At 42.6% G+C, this 18981-nt stretch overlaps 1 protein-coding gene across 1 annotated transcript in view; it reads right to left on the reverse strand.

The window, feature by feature from the left end:
• ABCC4 (ATP binding cassette subfamily C member 4) overlaps positions 1-18981 on the reverse strand; it is a 242356-nt gene that overhangs the window by 35021 nt on the left and 188354 nt on the right. Inside the window, exons 21-26 of the mRNA XM_023621723.2 lie at positions 17548-17698; positions 13213-13332; positions 12321-12431; positions 11258-11358; positions 9963-10154; positions 1729-1884 (exon numbers count right to left, since the gene is read on the reverse strand). Coding sequence (XP_023477491.1) covers positions 1729-1884; positions 9963-10154; positions 11258-11358; positions 12321-12431; positions 13213-13332; positions 17548-17698 — 831 coding nt within the window. The remainder of the gene's footprint in view (positions 1-1728; positions 1885-9962; positions 10155-11257; positions 11359-12320; positions 12432-13212; positions 13333-17547; positions 17699-18981) is intronic.

Below are 18981 nucleotides of genomic sequence, written 5' to 3' on the forward strand. Positions count from 1 at the left end.
CATGTTGTAGCATGCATCAGAATTTCCTTCCTTCTTAAGGCTGAATTATATTCCATTGTATGGATATACCATATTTTGTTTATCCATTCGTCTGTCAGTGGACACTTGAGTTACTCACACCTTTCTGTTATTGTGAATAATGCTGCTATGAACATGCATGTACAGCTCTCTTTAAGATCCTGCTTTCAATTCTTTTGGGTATACACCCAGCAGCAGAATTGCTGGATCATATGACGATTCTATTTTTTGAGGAACCTCCATCCTGTTTTCCACAGGAAAATGTGGCTGTACCATTTTACATTTTGATCAGGCACGCATAGGGGTTCCAGTTTCTCCACATCCTCGCTAACACTTGTTATTTTCTGGTTTTTTGATAGCAGCTATCCTAATGTGTGTGAGGTGGCATCTCATTGTGGTTCTGAAAGGGATATCTTGATTTCAAAATTACTTACAGTAATCTCAATTATTTCAGAGGCCAGTGGCAGATAGCAATAGCTGCAGTTGGTCATGAGATACAAGTTCACATTCTCTCTATGCTTCCTAATAAACAGGCATTTCAGAGCTCTTGATATCCACATGCTGGGAAGCACCTTCGCCTGGCTCTTTTTGTCATCTCCTGTCTGTGTCTCTCATCAACAGAGAGTGTGTGGGTGTGGTTCTCAGCTTCCCTTGATGGTCAGATGATGGTAGAGTGTAAAGAAACCCCCACATTAAAAAAAACAAAACAGCAAGTCTGGGATTGAGTATGTATGTGTCAAAGCAGAGGGAAGGATGGAAGATGTGAGACCACAGGCCGGTGGGCACAAGGTCTGTTGCCCTTGACTATATACATGGAGGACAGTACTTGGTCAATAAATATTTCCTGAATTTATCCTGACTGGTTTAACCACAAGGAATGACAGGAGCTTCTATTGTGCATATAATCCAGTCTCTAGAACACTTCCTGAAAGTCCTATTTCTTTAAGAAGCAGAATAAAAGAAATCAGAATGAAGAGCCCAGGAAGAGACGGTCAGTTCAACCCTCCACCATTACAGCAACCACGCACTGGGTCTGTGAGAAGCACTTCACACACTGTCTTGTTTAGCCCTCACAACAGCTCTAGTTGAGACTGTAAGGTATTAGCTGCTTTGTAAGGGAGAGAAAAGGGAAGTGCGGAGACGGAATTCCTGGTCCCGTGCTCTTCTTCACTAGACTGTGGCCTCCTTGGTAAAAATCATTTACTAATGGCTAGATTCTAAAAACTTCCCCCAAAGCATGTGTACACTCTGTAATTCTCAAAGCCCCATAGTTTCACAGAAAGCCCTCCAAGGAGATAATCACCTTTGAAAAGGTAGATTTTATTTCCTACAGCAAAATTCCATCAGGACACTTAAAATCCATGTTTCCCTATAGAAACCTGTCGAGTGCTAAACAAACCATTTATCATTTTGTTCTTCAAATTATGTGGTTATCTGTGCATAAAGCTCTGGTACCTGGGGAAGTCCAAGTCCAGAAATCTATCTGGGTAAGTGATTAAATTTCACACATACACACACGAAATGAACAAACAAACAGAGCCTGGTATCTAATGAAAATATCTGTTGAGAATAACTTCTGTTAAAAATACACTCTATTGGGGGGAAAGGATCAATCTTTTTGTTCAGTTAAAGAAAGGGAGTAAAATTAAAAGCAATTAAACCTAGGTGTGCTTCTAAGAAGAACATGTGAGAATGCTCTGACTTGCATACCTGAGGTATGATTGACATTTTCTTCCTTAAATCGTGAAGTCCAACTTCGGTTGTCAAGATCTTATCAATCCAAATTTTACCTTCGGGTTCTGACAATCTAAAAAGGGCCGAGATGAGGGAACTTTTTCCAGCTCCTGTTCGTCCCACAATGCCAACCTGTAGAGAGATCCAGGAGGGATTAAGAAGGAACAATAATATGCAACAGACCTAGGAGAAACTTTGGTTGCTGAAGATGAATTAAGGAAGTCCTATATTGAACGTAGTCTGGAAGAGTTTCTCAGCTTTAGTGCTGTTGACATTTTGGGCCAGATAATTCTTTGCTGTGAGGGGCTGTCCTGCACACTGCAGGATGTTTACCAGTATCCCTGGGCTCTACAACCAGATACCAGTAGCACCCTACAACTTGTGGCAACTAAAAATGTCAGACATTGACAAAAGTCTCCTTGGGGAGTGTGGGGGACAAAGTGCCCCTGGTTAAGATCCACTGGTCTAAAGAAAAGTTAAAAATAACAGAATCAATCTACTGGCAGTAAAAGCCAGCAGTCTCCTAAGTGGTCAATAAGAAGCCAGCTTTTAAATTACCTTTATTTCTAGCATCTGGGTATTTTGAACCTTGAGAATTGCTTGGATAATTTTATACAGATGTCGACAAGTCAAGCCAGAAGTGGTATACATAAACAAGTATTCATTTTACCAGACTTCTATCATTTAAGAGGAATTAATCTTTGGTAGAGAAACAACATCACTTCTGGATGTTAAAGATCTGGTTGTGTTCTGTCTTGAAAGGAAACATCTTAAAATTTTAAAGTGCAGGTCTAAGTGTCTTAAAAGATGGTAGTGAGCAGCCAAAATACACATAATGAGATCAACAACAACACCGTCAACACAAATAACATTTGCTATTTACATGAGGCCTTTCATCTGAGCAGTTCAAAAGGCATTTACAAACCAATTAATACCTACAGTTGCCCCTTGGGAAAGATATGTTTCAAGTATCAGTCTAGTTATTAAAACCAAAGTAGAGAGAAATTAGGTGCACTGACAATAAGATCAAAGAATCAATATAATGCAGGTAAAATGCTGATCAGGAACGAAACTGTATTGTAAAAATGGGCTTTTGGCTGTGTGCCTTTAAACTGGTAGGCAGAAACTGGCCTTTTTTACCAATGAGCTTGCCTAACTGCAAATTCCCAGGCGGGAGCTTCCCAGGAGATGCTATCTCTATTTAGGAATCTGGAATCAAAGAGGGACATAAGACATCCTTTCAACCATTTGTAAATTAATTTAGTAAATTTAAAAAACTTACAGCTTTAAACAGCGAAAAACTAAACCTTTCTGAGCACTGATTATCAGGTGGGAACTTTACATATTTTCTCATTTGAATACCTCCAAAGTTTTAATGCTTAATCCATAAAATCAATAATGGCATTTCAAAAGAAGAATTTATAGTGATTAAATGTAAGAAAAATGGCTTTAGCTAATTTTATTACCTTTGTAGCCATTTTGTACCTTATAATAAGTCCTCAGTTATATTTCACAGATGGACCAATTTCTGCATATGGATAGGTCCTAGCGCATATATGCACGGCTCAGGTAGGTGTCTGTGTACTTCTGGGTGTTCTCATATGTAAATCAACGCACATCAAGACAGAGACAAGAACCACGTCTCTTGAGAATGTTCAAATGCTCCCGTGCCATCACCTCTACGGAAACTGACCCATCTATACAAACTGGAACATTAGTAGACTTTTGGTAAATGGCCAAAATATGACCGGAGGCACTGAGAGCTGCCCATGACCCCAGGACTGTGAGCTCTAAACTCAATTGAGGATAAGAAAAAGGCAACTCAAAGCAAACCTGGCTCTGGCTACTTCCCTTTGTTGTTCAGTTATCAAAACTGTAGCCTGAGTCTCTCACAAGTCACCATGGGTTTTACCAATCGCCCATGGAGAATATCACCAATATCAGTAAGTTTACATTCATAACATCAAAGAGACACATTGAGATGCTCTTACTTTAGCTGCTTTGCAACCACTCCCTTATGTTTTCTCAACGAGGCCAAGGTTGGTCTGTGATGACCACACCAGCATGTTACACATTTGTACTTGGATTTCTCTTCACACATCAAACTCAACAAAATCAGTACCCAATGCCCACTCAAAACAGCTGCTTCTGCTGACCTCCTCATTTTAATCTCGTAACTTCTTTCCCAGGCTCACGGGATCAAAACGCCCACCGTACTTTTAGCTTTCTCCCAGTCCAGTGTGGCACCAAGCCCTGATGATCCTACCTCCACCACGTTTCAAGACTCGATCCCCTCATTTTAACCCCACAGTCTTCACTGAGTGCAAGGCTGCATTATCTTTTAAAAAACAAAATCAACCCTTTTCTCAATCATAACCAGTACAAATGAATGTGCGAAGTCAATTAATACTAGCCATAACCCCAGCACTCCGGTACAACCATTCTTAAGATGTTGATGTATTTTCTTCCTGCACTTGTGCCTGTGTCCTTAAAGATACAAGCTCATATATTTAAAAAGGGATCAATATGAACACATTGTTTAATCTGTCTTCATTTAGCATTTCATAAAAACATTTTAGTGGCCACATATTATAGTATATGTGATCATTTATTTAACAAACCCTCCATTTGTGGATATTTAGGCTATCTCCAATATTTTGCTGTTTTAAATAACTCCATGTTAAATATCCTTGAAGCTAAATCTTTGCAAGCAACCTTAATTACTTCCTTAAGATAAATTCTTAGATGTGGAATTGCTGAGAAACAGGTATGAACGTTTTCAAAGGAGGCTGTTAAGTACTGCCAAACTACCCTCCAGAAATATGACACCAATTTCGACTCCCACCCTTTTTCCTGCACAGTCACAAACCTGGGTGTTTTAACTTTGTTTTAATCGACATCAGTTTGATTCCAAAAAGTGGAATCACTTTCCCCAGATGTCTTGCTAAGAGTACACAACAGGTGCTGGCTTCCTGGCTCCTGCATCTTCCCATCATGATCCACATGCACTCACTCTTCAGATTAAACTTCTGAACGACAGCTCTCTACCAGTCACACCACCCGGGAAGTCTCTTCTACTAAACTGTCCAACTAACCTCTCTAGGCTTAAGTGCCACCAGTCAGCTTCCTTGGGATTACTAGCAGTTGTGAGGACTGAACATGGAAATGTGTGTTAAACACCTGGTAGTTCATTTACCTACGCACTCTATAGGCACCCAATCCTTCCCTCACTGGTTCATGGGAGCCTGCCTTTGCTCACGCTGGTCTTGCCACCAGGAATGCCTTTCCCATGCATTTCCACCTGCGGAAATCCTAACTGCATGTCACGAAGTCTGTCCCAAAGGCCCAATTCCACGGAAATGCTCTACCTGTCCCCTCATGTGGACCTCTCCTGCCCCTGACAGGTGTTACGTCACCTTTTTCTAAACTTCCATAAGAACTGTGACCTCCTTCTGTCTTAGCTAGCAGCCATTTTTATACACCCTTGTGTCTTCTACTGGACTGCATGTGTGACCCCAGGATCCGTACTGGATTCACCTTTGTATCATCTGTATTACCTGTGGCATCCTGTGCAAAATAAGCATTTTGTGGACAGCTGAGGAGTTTAACTCAGGCTGGAGAAATTTATGGAAAAATCTATTACCATATTGTTTTGGTATACGATAAGCTGGACAGAGAAGACAGACACGGCAGACTGATCCTATAACCACGAATACAATTGCAAATGGCCAATCTCTCATGTTCATGGGGCAGAGAATTGACGCAGTGTAAGTGCTCATGGTCTTACAGTAAGGACAGCTATCTTTGTCCAAGCATTTAGTTTACGCTGGTCTCAGTGCTTTACAGGTCTTATCTTGTTTAAGTTGTACGACAATCCTACAGGTTAGGTCCTCTTATTTCCATTTTGCAAAAGAGAAGATCGAGGCTTACTACGATTGATTAGCCTGTCTGAAATAATAGAGCCTGTTAAGTGCAGGATGGGACTCAAACCCAGGTCTGCCTGCCTCTTGCCCACTCTGCTTATGGCCTCCTTATCACTCGGCTGGCACCTTATTACGTCCCTCTGTCTAGCTAGAAGAGAGAAAGTTGGGGAGAGGTATGGTGGCAGTTAAAGGAACTGGTCTGCCATACAGACCCTACTGTCAGACATTTAAAGCACAATGTGGATACAGGTGGGTACAATGTGGCGGGTGAGACAAGACAGCCAACATCTCTGAGCAAAGAGGGTTCTTGAGGTGGGGTGGACTAGCTGTCAGCAAGAAGAAGAGGCACCCACAGCTGGGGCTAGGAGAGAAATGTGCAGCTAAGTGGGGCACATGGTACCTGGGAAACAGGCCAGACAGACCTAGTGCCCTGCTTGGGGCAATGAGACTAATTTTTGATCCCATCAGGTGGTGAAAGATAATGCTACGCTTGGCTGTCTCTGACTCCGGGCACAGGTGGGGCCCAGCCTGTGGTGAAATACCTCTAGTGCCTGCAGGAGGCTGGTGTGGAGAAGGCTGGACAGCAGGACGAAAGCTGTCTGTGATGAAGACAGACTAGACTGAAAAGACACAAATAAATGCGTAAACTTGGAATCACACAGAATTAAGTTATAATGTAAATTCATGATCTGCAAAACATAAAAGTAAATAAATCTGTAGGGTGGGAAGCAGCATAGAACTTTCTAGAGCCTCATGGTCAGTCACAAAAGGGGTTGGGGTAATTCATGAGCTCGATTTCAAATCATCAAAGGACATTTCTTGGAAATCACAGGTTATCAGTCGTCAAAAATTGCCTATGAGACAGAGATGGCTTTACTGGGGGCGTCTTCAAATGTGATCTGAGTCAGGACCTGAGACTCTGCATTTTTAAGAAACTCCCAGATGATGCAGGCCCTGGCAGCACAGTTTGAATAACAAGGAATTAGAAAGCCAGCGGGGGAAGTGGGCCAATCTTGGAGTGAGAGGAGGGGTTTCTGAGAAAACATTATGTAAAAAAAGATGAAAATGTAGGAAACTAATATTTTTGCACATTATAGCAAGGTCTAGTACACATCTGTAAAAATGTATTATCCAAGTAATAGCTCTGAGAAGAAAAAAAATAACAAACTAAAACCAATCTACCTCTAGAGCTGGAAAATGCTTTAAAATGGCCCAGTACTCTCTAAAATGATCAAATCAACCACAAAATCATCTAAATGAAAAATGCAGCCAGTGTTTAGAGTCTAACCAAGAAGCCCAGGGTGCTATTTACCTCATTTTGGTTCTTTATTTTTACTTGCTATTTCTTCCATGAATTAGAAACCTGCTTCGTACCTATTACATTTTCCTGTTTACTGTAACTTCCAGGAGTCTGGAAAGCAGAGGAAAAGACTGAAAGAGAATAAAGCGTCATTTCTGCTGGGTTGGCAAATTCCCACATCCTCCCCAGCAACAGCCTCTCTCAATCAAACGCAACGCCAACGGGGTGTCCTGGAATAATGGGGGCTGGGGCAGATGTGGAGGAGATGAGCCTGGGACCCACACAGGCAGAGCGAAACCATTTCTTGACGACGCTGCCTGCATACAATCTCTCAAACACGTAAGTGGAGCTCAAGGTGATGCTGTGAGTGGACCAGGACACGAATCAAAAGTCAAGCTATTGCAGTTCTCATAATTCAGTCTCCAAATTTAATTTTCCCTCAAACATTTTAGAAGCGCAGATAATCCAATGATTTGGGGGTTTTAAAATTGAAGAATACAAATCTGTTATGTTTCTCAGTTGTACTACCAAGTCTGTTTGGTAACTCATTTTATGGCTTCGAGGGAAATTTAAGACGTGCACATTAACAGAATCAACGTTTACAACGTGAAGTGTGAGGGATACACCGTCCCCGAAAACACAAACATCCCCCACAGCGTGCTCAGGGACAGAGTTACAATGAGGAGCTGCAGTTCACGCCTGCCTGACACAGTGGTCCATACCTTCTGCCCCATCTGCAATGAAACTGGAGATGATTAGGAACCAGCTTTTGCCATGTGACTTTCTAAAGCTGCTCCCTGGGTAGAATTTGGGCATTAAGTTGAACATTTATTCTTTCATGTCACAAAGGTATCATCCATCAAATTATGGCTACAGTCCACTAAATGGGTCTGTGGTGGAAAGAGAGTTTAAAGGGGAAGTTCTTAAAGTATTTAACATATCTAGATAATGGGTTGTTTACAGGAGTTGTCTTGTGGGTATGTTTCTGTTACTGCTTGCTTCACACCTGCATGTTACTCACTCACTCTCCCAGCCAGCAGCCCCTTGGCACCCACCATGTGCCCTGCAGAATGCCATTTTCTGGGGAACAAAGATGAAAATAAGGTGCCCCCTGACCTTAAGAAGCCTCAGGGTATGATGAGATAGCAATCCAAAATTACAAAGCATGCCATGAATGCTATCGTTTATTTTTTGTGTTAAAATACATATAACATAAAATTTACCATCGTAACTTTTCTTTTGGTGAGGAAGACTAGCCCTGAGCTAACATCTGTTGCCAATCTTCCTCTTTTTGCTTGAGGAAGATTGTTGCTGAGCTAACATCTGTGGCAATTGTCCTCTATTTTGTATGTGGGATGCTGCCACAGCATGGCATGATGAGTGGTGCATAGGTCTGCACTGGGATGTGAACCTACAAACCCCGGGCCCCCAAAGTGGGCCTGAAAACTTAACCACCATGCCACCAGGCCAACCTACAACATAACTATTTTTTAAGTGTATTGTTCAGTAGTGTTAAGTACATTCACAGTGTTGTGCAACCAATGGCCAGAATTCTTTTGGCCTCGCAAAACTGAAACTCTGTCCCCATTAAACAATGACTCCTCATTTCCCACCTCCAGCCCCTGGCAACCACCATTCTACTTTCTGTCTTTATGAATTTGATTACTCTAGGAACCTCATGTAAGTGGAATCATATAGTATCTGCCTTTTTGTGTCTGGCTTATTTCACTTAGCATAACATCCTCAAGGTTCATCCAGGTGCCAGAATTTCCTTCCTTTTTAAGGCTGAATAATATTCCACTGTATGTACATCACACATTTTGCTCACCCATTCATCTATTGACAGACACTTGGGTTGCTTCCACCTTTTGGCTACTGTGAATTACGCTGCTTTGAACACGGGTGTACCATAAACACTATCTTAAAAGAATAGACAAGATGCCCTGGATGAACTGAGAGTCTCACGAAGGCAGATGCATTAGAGGTGACTGAAAACAAGAAGACCTTCACCAGCCAGAGGATGGCAGGGAAGTCTCTGAGGCAGAAGGGCAGCAGGCAGACGCTGGGAGCAGGGAGGACACGATGCTTTAGGAGAACCTACACCACCCAAGAGTAGGGGTGTGCGCATGCGAGGAGTCGAGGCTGGAGAGGTAGGTGGGGGAAGAGCTTCCTACTGCCTTGTCCAGGTGAAAGGAGCACTGCCAGCAGACTAAGACACTGGTGGGACCATGTCACAAAGCTCTCGGCCATCTCCCACGTGTATCATCCCCTGCCCCCTCGGGTTTCCTTTCATGGACTGTGAGGGGTCTCTGGGCCCTTTACTGCCTCCAGCTGGGGAATGCAGATCCTCGGCCTGACTGGGTCATGGAATCCCAGCTCTTCTCTGGTGGCACAGAGCTGGCCAGGCAGCCCCTGCTTGAGTGGACCTGGGGCCACGGTATGGTTCCAGCAGCGGCTGATCCACGCCAGGAGCTAGCAGGGGGCCCGGCAGGGAGTGGATCTGTTTCAGAAAGCAGCAGTCTACAGGAAGGAGGGCAGGGCCATGGTGCGAGGAATGGGTTAGAGGTCAGGTCTGTGCAAAATCCAAAGGATGGAGGAGGAACACTGCAGCCCAAGGGCACCTCGGAGAGGAAGAGAAGGATTTGAGAAAGACACAGAAGAAAGAATCGACAGGAACTAGGTATTGGAGGGTTAGTGACGAGGAGCCAGGGTTGACTTCTAAGACTTAGGCATGAATAATCGGATATCGGATAGAGTCTTGGGTCGGGTTAAGTTCCAGCCCTGGGGAACTTAACACCAGGAAAGAAATGTGGGTATCCACCTTCCATGGTCAGTTTCCAAGAAAGATTCACCTATAATATCATGCATTTAATCGGCATCAGCAGAGGAACAGAGTTGCCTGGACACATTCGCGGGGAAGCCAAGGAGCAGATGTGGTGCTAACTCTGTGGATGAAATTTGAAAGAGACGCGATGGCCAAAACAAACCTTTTCTCCTGATTTAATGAGCGCTGTCAGGTGCTTCAGCACCAGAGGCCCGTCTAAACTGTATGTGAAGTTAACATTATCAAAGACAATCACTCCTTCGTGGGGCCAGCTCGGCGGGGGGCGTTTCTGGTATTCCCAAGGTGCTTCTTTCTCGAGGTCTGTATATTCAATCACCCGTTCCACTGAGATCATCTGAAAGACACAGCACATCACACAGGTTGGTGGGGGTGGGTCTCGTTTACTGATGTTAAGAGACTGTAAATGAGACGTTCTGTTCTGCTTTTTGACACAGCTGGGGAAGGATCTCTCAGGTCTTAACATCCCAAAGGAGAGAAGCAGGAGTCTGAGCAGACCTTTGACGGTTTACCTGTTCACCGTCTTCTAACACTTTCACTTATGGCAACTTCCTTCAACATCATATTAAAACTGGAAGAATTCAAGAAATAAATGCTAGGATTTTATTCATCTACTTTCCACACTTGAATAAAAAACAAGAGGATTTTGTCAAAAAAAAAAAAAAAAGAAGAATCCTATGGCCACCCATGAGTAATCTTTTGCTACAGGAGGGCCATCTGTTAGAGAAGAATAAAACTAATGGCTGTCAAACCTCATTTTAATAATCAGTCACTTTCTACTCTATTAGAAGAACAAAACGGAAAGATTTCGTTTTCATTGTTTTTCCACCTTTAGGAGAAGGTGCAAATATTCAAAAGAGGAGATAATTTACATACTGACTAAGGCCTCCTAAACAATCATGACGGACACCTTTGACCCGCCCCTTCCCAGAAGGTGCTTATTCTACCTGAAAGGGAAACCAGCAAATTCAGGCCCTCCTGTTTCTCTTCAAAACATACAAGAATAAATGCTGAAATGTGTGTGTGTAGGGGCGGGGGAGATACCTATTAATTAAACAAACAACCTCCAAAAACTGAATTCTTCTTTTACCAGGAATAAGGAAGTATCCATTAAGAAACAAAAATAAACAAACAGGCCTCTAAGAAATTAGCTCATATCCTCTCCAAGATTTCAGAACCTCCCTCCTACAGAGACATTTATTACATTTGAAAACAGCCTGTGATGAGTATAAAACCTGCTGACATTGCATACATAAGACTGAGAAAAAAAAGTATATATTTTATTTTACATTAACTTTAAACAGATGGAGGAAGGATCTAAAAAACTCTGTTAGCTATGATGTAAAAATAACAGTTCTAATATTCTACATAAGAATTGCTTTTATGCCATTTAATGGCAAGGAGACTTGAAAAGGTTAAGAACGTTGCGATAAACATTACCATATTCTCAACTTCAGCGCTCTGCCTGACGCACCACTGGAACATCCCCATGAGCGTGAGGGCATAGGACAATGCCAGACCAACCTGCCCAGCGTCCAACGCTAAATGAGGAAGAAGAGGGGGAATAAAGTCAGCCCCATTCTTAACCCCAAGCCTGGCTCCTTCTGTCACTGTACCCACAATACCCCTTTATTATATTTAAGTAATTTGTGTATAATGATAGTAATAGTTATTATACTTTTACTATTTGTTGATTGAGACCATGATACAATGAGAAATGAAAAATTTTGAATTCAGACAATTAATTGAGTTTATTAATCTCAACAGGATCGATAATACACTTGACAGTATTATACAGATGAGGAATAACGTCATTATTCAGACTTTTGTCATTATGGTTTCAAGGTCCATTACATCATTTTACTTTCTACATCTAACGCAACCACAGTTGGAAACCACTAAAAATAAGGAAACGGGTTGTAAAAGCCAGTGCTTTTAAATCTAAAATACTACTCCCTTTGTTGCATTATTAAATATTGTGATTCAGTGTTGTTACTATGGAATAGTTAGGGATGGCAAATTCAAGCCATGCATGCCACACCTGTTCATCTGGTACCCAGGAGGCAGTGAGGATAATGTTCTTTCCTGCTGAGAATCTTTCTCATCCCAGGGCACCACGCTCCTACAACCAAGAGACCTGAATAGCTCTAAAGCTAAAACCTACAGTTCTAAGCCGGACAAAAAGCTTACTAGTAAACTTGGTTCTCTCCTCACAACTGCCAGACACTACCAGGAATGTTCAGAAGGTCAACTTCTACACCTGCACAGACCTCGATCCATCCAAAGAAAGAAAAAAGGAACTCATCAAGACCCAAGGACTCCTCTACATGGGCCACACTGCAGAATCACACCCAACCTGACACACTGCAAATACTTTAATACAATTCATTAGAACTAAACAGTATATGATATTAGACAAGGTGGCAAGAGTTTAATTTAATAACCGTAAATGCACCCATAAATTGTAATCATACCACAAATAGTTATTCACATCTGTACTTACTTTCTGCCAGAATCAGCGACCCAAAGGCAATAACAGTGACAAAGATGGCACAGATGGCATCCAGACGCACAGCAAACCACCGGGACGTAGTCAAAAACAAGAACCAAGCCTCTGGATTTGTGAACCGTAATAAGCGTAATGAATAAGGAGAAAAACTCGTTAACTGCTTTGAACGAGGAAGAGTATTTTGCTCATTTGAGCTACAGGAGATTTCGACACAAAGCAGGACAGCAAGCTGCATACCTAAGGAACCTGAAGATTCCAGAAAACTAAGCTGTGACACAAGACAATGTATAGTACATATAGGAATCAGTACAGTGGCTTTGTGGGAAGCACGCACTGAAAAATTAAACCCAGAGGTTACAAACAAATATATGATCGCAATAAAGAACACGGAAAAATAGTCTCATCAGTGCATTCCTCGCAGTGCTGGGCCTCACTGTGAAGCTCATCTTCGTACGTGGTGGACTGTGCTCAGTTCTCCAACAGCAGAGAACACAGTTCCCAGTTTGTTTCCAGCACCTTCTACCCTTCCTACAAGCCCAGCACACAGTGTTTACTCCTTAGGAGCCAGTACCTAAACGACCATCTCACTAAAAGTATCTGCAAGTGGCTTTCAAAATGCCATTTTGTCTTCAAATTACAATAGAGTTGGAAAGCTGGGCCAGGATTTTATAGACTTAGAGGAAATTCTAAAATGTCTATATAGAAAAAACTTCACTGATACAAAAAATAATACACATGAGAGGCAGGATGTGGGGCTGGGCTGGGGGATGGGGGGTAGGTGGGGCCGAGACAGAGGTGCTGGCTAGCAAGGACACCTGAGAGGATGGTCAAGCCCCAGAAGGCAGCATATCTCATCCTTTGAAACCGTTTCCAGAAACTTACAGACCTGAATGCAAATCCTGGTGTGCGTCGAACAGTTCCTGAAACCTCTCTTCAGCTTTGTATGCCCGGATGGTCCAGAGCCCTTGGAGAGAAGACGATAAGTGGGAAAACACCGGGCTCCGAGCTGGGGAAGCAGAGACAGACAAGAAAGAGAAAGTCAGTGAGGCTGGAAGCAAGGAAACCAACTGCCTCCCGCGTTCTGTGGTCCCACCAAATAGCACACCCGGAGCTTCCCAGCAGGCTGCCTGGGGGAGAAGAGACGATGCCCCTTCTGGAGAGGACCCTCAGCTCAGCTCTCAAACTCTTGGTCACACCACACTTCACTTTAATGAACTGCAAATGAAAGTTTCTCTTTGAACCTATCTTTTGACCAAATTCAAATCATAGCTAGATTTAGATAACAAAATTCTTTCTTCCCTGACTCAAGATCCTCCTCAAACATGGCCTCCCTCCATATTCTTCCCTGGCACCCCTCTGGGTGGAAATTATTGTTCACTAAGTTTTGAGTCAGTGGCGGTCTTAAATTTAATTCTCTGGTAGAGTACTCACCACATGGAATTATGATTAGCTATCATGTGTCTTCTCCACCCTAGGTTATTAACTTCCTAAGGTCTGGGATAAAGTCAGTATACCTCCAAAACTGGAACAGTGCCTGGCACAGGACAGGTGCATGGTAAGTAAGAAGTAAGGGGAAGGGACAGGCTGGGGCATCTCCCCAGGCCTGCTCCTGCGCCAGGAGTCTCTTCATGGGTGATGGATCACCTAGGTATTGTACCATCCTTGTGCCCACAGGACCTGGGCAGCCAAAGCGCTTTTGAATAGTCCACTTCGGCTCCGGGAACCTGATGGGTGTTTTTATAACTGCCCTGCTGGACCTTGTCCTGGAATCTGGAGGTCACTGTGGCACATGACATTGATATCGCCCTCTCAAAATCTGACTATGGCCTTAGTGGCCATTCTTTTTGGAGTAACTTCCCATTGGTCTGGGACCTGATATCACACAACTGGCCATTTATCTCCCTGCTGTCTTCTCTAAGAGCATGCTGTGGACGAGCAGCAGGGTCTGGCTCATGCCCCTCAAGGGAGCAGGTGGGCTGCATGCTGCTGGGCAGAGACGATCCTTTACGGTTATCATTCCCCACGATGAATGAGATTTTAACTAGCTACTGTCGGGCAGACCACATCAGCTACTTCACCTCATACCCAAGAATCACAGTGGCCCAGCAGGAATCTGTCCCTGTGAAAAGCAGTCCCTTTCAAATCCCACTTAGGGCTGAGGATACCAGCACAAGTGAATTGGAGGGTCTGCAAAGAAAATTAACTAGTACAGAGGGAGAGGGGGTGTCAAAGCATTACCTCGCCGAATTTAATACCCTTTTCCCCACAAAGACTGAGCTGGCTATCCTGAAGTAGATCTGCATAAACACCCATGGCATCAGTCAGTAGTCACAAAGGTAACCCCACATTTCACAAGGCTGACAGTTGCGTTTTCCACGACCCCGAGGACTCTTTGGGACAAACCCCACATGGACTGCAAATCTTCCCTGGGAGACGGAAGGCAGGGACCTGGGCTGACAGCCTTGCTGCAGGTTATCATTAACGCTATGCGAGACCTGCTAGTTGTTATATGTTTTTCACTCCCTCGTGTTCAAGGTTCTAGGGCTTTTCATATTGGCCAGCAAGCAGTTTAAAAGGATCAACTCAAGCAATCCTCCTGAGAACCCTAGAGGGCGGGTATTATATCCCTGACAGAGGGAAAAACAGACTGAGAGATTAAGAGCACTGCCCAAGATTAAGTTAATTAACCCGAGTAAGTGGTAAAGACGGGTGTCAGACCCAGTTGTTGTCTTCCTAAGGCTGTGCTTCTAGTCCCAGTCAGTATCTCAGAGAAAGAATAATCAGGGTTAAAGTTGACGATGTGTGACTAAATGCATTTTTCTCCAGAATTTGTAGATTATGTTTAGAAAACCCCAAAATCTTACTTAGCTAATATCCACAGCCTTACCCATTACTGTACATCTTATTAAGCACCTTGAGGTGAACAGAGTCCCTGGGAGTCTGGCATGAGAACTCCTTAAAACAGCACACTTGAGAATCTATGGCCTGAAAACTTGTGGCACACACGTTAACCCTCCTCAGTAATGCCCATGGCAGACATTACTAGTTGATCACAACATCCTTTCAGACAGAATTTGGATATGCCTTCATAATTCACACATTGCCAAACAAGCAGAGTCAACTAGGGTGACGCAACCAAAAGTCAACCTGGTTTTATGCACTTCTCTTGGACTGGCCATTGCCACACTCCCGTTTGCAAAACTGAAGAACTATTACAATCAACTGCAGTTTTGTCATTAAGACAGCTTAAATGTCAGCCTAAGGTTCCAGAGGCAGACAGGCAGTATCATCTGGAAATACCCACTGGAACTTCAGTAGTCCTTCAAAGCACAAGGATGAAGTAGGTTTATACCTTCTAGCCACAGTAATCAAGTGTCCCTTTTGCTGGTGGCTCCAGCAGTGGCCTCAAGAAATACTATCAATTATTGCTCAGAGGAAACAGTGGAATTGTTACTTATGGCACAGACGCCCCCACCCAGATAGATAACAATACACAGAACCAATCGACTGGCTATTTGGTTATCTGGGAGCGTGGATGGGGGAGTCGCCATCTTTAATTTATTGTAGCAGCCTACTTGGGTGCAGGAAAACCCAATATTCCACAGGGACTGTGCCAAAGTTCTCAGAATCTCCAAATTAAACAATAAGAAAACCCTACACTGCTTCTTGAAAAAAGCCTCAAGAGGTCCCCTTCTCTCCACTTCCCTGTGGGTGGGAAGCGACCCTTGCCCCAGGCAAAAATCTACATCAAGCATTCCTTCTGGAACAACCTTTCTTTAAATATACCAGGTCCCTCCTTTGCAACCAGATTGATGAATGATTCCATTTCATGAGTGGCCAATAAATCATAAAAAGTCCGAAGCCTTGATGTCTACATAAAAGACTGGTTGGAGCTCATCATTTATTCTTCCGCCTTCTCCAAGTCCTATCTTCATACCAAGTCATATCAGCACAATGTTTACACACACCTGGACTACACTGCACCATCATCCCAGCAAAACAACTCACAAAACCAGACCTCATGGTGGTTTAGCTGGTTCTCGATGACTGGAAAAAGTTTTTATAGCTTTTATGAAACTGCCACCCACTATCCCTTTATGCAAATGCTTACAATAAATACCTCTCAAGAGATTATTATTAAAAAAGAAACATACATGTGCCACAACAAAAAACTCCTTTGTCCTGATGGACTTATAGTAGAAACGGAGAACCATGGGACTCAATATGTTTCTGTCCTTAGCTTGGCTTCCAGAAAGCTAAGTTGGCGTTAATTTGAGTAGCTATCTATGATTGAAGTTTCTGATACAAATGCCTTCCTTCCTCACATTTTGGCTATTGTCCTTATAGCTTTTTTTTTAAGACACAACTATTCTACTCTCCTTCGGATTTTTTTATTTTAATAATAATGCAGTATGTTTGTGCATTAATAAGGAGATAAGCTCTGAATTACTTCATCCTCTGTGATTACCCATAGAATGATTAATCACAAAATGTTTGCCCCATTCTTTCAAAACTAGGAAGTTGAACAGAGTAGCAGATTAAGTGCACACTGAACGGATCCCTCTCCCATGTCCTCCAGCTAAGGGGATTATTTTCAGCATCCATTTATGTGAACAGCCTGGGGAGAAAAAACCTCAAACAGTGTGGCGTTACACCAAATATTGGTGACAATAAAGAGCAAAACTGAAAATAATAATGCTTATCTTTTTAAAACATTTAACAACTGCAACTTATCATTTTTTGAGCATGCGAAAGGAATACATTTTTCACGTGTATCACTTTTGACATGTATTTCCTGACATCTCCTTCCCTTTCCCTCATCTTTTCCTTTCCTTGTCATTTCTAGTAACTCCAGAGGAAGAAAAATTCCCTATTTTCCTTCTAAAAATGTTTATTGAGTGCCTGCTCCATGTTAGGAAGGATGTCATGAATAAGACAGAAATGGTCCTCATCTTCATGGTGCTTACATTGCAGTGGAGCATCATTGCACAGACGTCCTTCCCTCCTTCCTCAAGCAAAACTGCAAAGCTGCACCTGGCAGGCCACCAGCTCCATCTGTCCTAAGGGCCACACTGACTCATGGGGGCCATAATGTTCAATTACCTTATATTAACTTAGAGAGAAATTCCAGAAGATAGAGCCTACACATTTCAGGGGTCTCCTTAATTAGAGCATAAATTAGCTTGCACTGCCACCCCAACCTGAGAGGTCCGGTACTCACTTGTAGATTCCAGGCGTTTGACATCTCTTGATGTTTCCAAGAAATATCGCCGAAGAACAAAGAAAACGATGATGAGGAGAATCAGGGGTAACGAAATCCAAGGAATCACCGCCACTGCCACGCCCATCACACCGATCACTTGTAGAAATGACTGAAATAGCAGAAACAGATACAGAGGCATCCTTATCAAGAATTCTTTTCAAAAACAGACGTTAATGGGTTAGTTTGTTAGGATTAAACTCCTTTCCTAAAGAGATTTGTTGGCATGTCAGGGAATGCTTTCCTATCCAAAGAAATAACAAAAGTATAGATGGTCCTGATGTTATTTATTGCGTGTTTACTATGTACCAAACACCATAAGAGCTTTCTAGGTATTAACTCTTTTGATACACTCAGTAGCCCTATGAGGTAGACATTACTATTTTCCCTGTTTCACAGATGAGACAATTTGAGACTCAGAGAAAGTAGGACTTGAATCCTAAACTATCACGAGTCAGGAGATATTACAAGGGAAATTAGCAAGCAGGTTATGACAGATGAGGAATCCAGAAGACTCAGCTACACATGTAGGGATAAAGAAGCGGTGAACTACAAATTTAGCATTCAGAAAAGAGGTCAAGAAGTTAACCATTTACCTTTGGAAGTGGGGATGCCTCTTTCTTGGTTTTCTATTCATAGTTAACATTTACTGAGCGTTGACTGCACACAGGGCCACACATTAACTACTTCACATCTATTAATTCATTTAATCCTCATAATAGCCCTATCAAGCAGTAGCAGTATCTCATTTTACAGATGGAGACACTGAGGCACAGAGAGAAGAAAAGCAACTTGATCAAAACCGCAAAGCATAAGTCACGGAGCCACGTCATTAGCCATTACGGTATACTGAAACTTGCCCCCAATACACAACCATCTTTTTATCGTTCAGGAAGAACATTTTGACTTCTCCAAACCTCCTAATTTGTCTTTCATTTTTCCTCTAAATACCTTACTTAAGGAATGTCAGAGTTCACCAGCATGCCCGATAAAGAACAGACAAGAGAAGAGAAATATGATGAAACACATTTTTGATATTTCTTAGAAATCTGAGGAAGAGTTTTGATAATAAGGAAACAATTTACAATGTCCAAAAAGGTTTTTTAAAAAACTCTGGATATACATTAAATTTTCCATCATTAGGATAGGTATTTAAAATGTCTATTGCAAAGGCTACTCATGATAACAATAGCAGATGCCAGCTGTCAGCTGTTTACGTAAGGCATTATGCTAAGAGTTCTACCTGCCTTCATCCCAGGAGGTGATTTTATCTTGGGAAATGATCTTGGTCTAAAAAGACAGCAGGCAGAACAGAAACCCAAGTCACTGGATGATGGTGAGTTAAGTATCCATCTTTATCAGGAAAAGTACGATATCAAGGTATACGGCTTAAAG

This window comes from Equus caballus, chromosome 17 (genome assembly GCF_041296265.1).
Source record: "Equus caballus isolate H_3958 breed thoroughbred chromosome 17, TB-T2T, whole genome shotgun sequence".
In the NCBI taxonomy this organism is placed as follows: domain Eukaryota; kingdom Metazoa; phylum Chordata; class Mammalia; order Perissodactyla; family Equidae; genus Equus; species Equus caballus.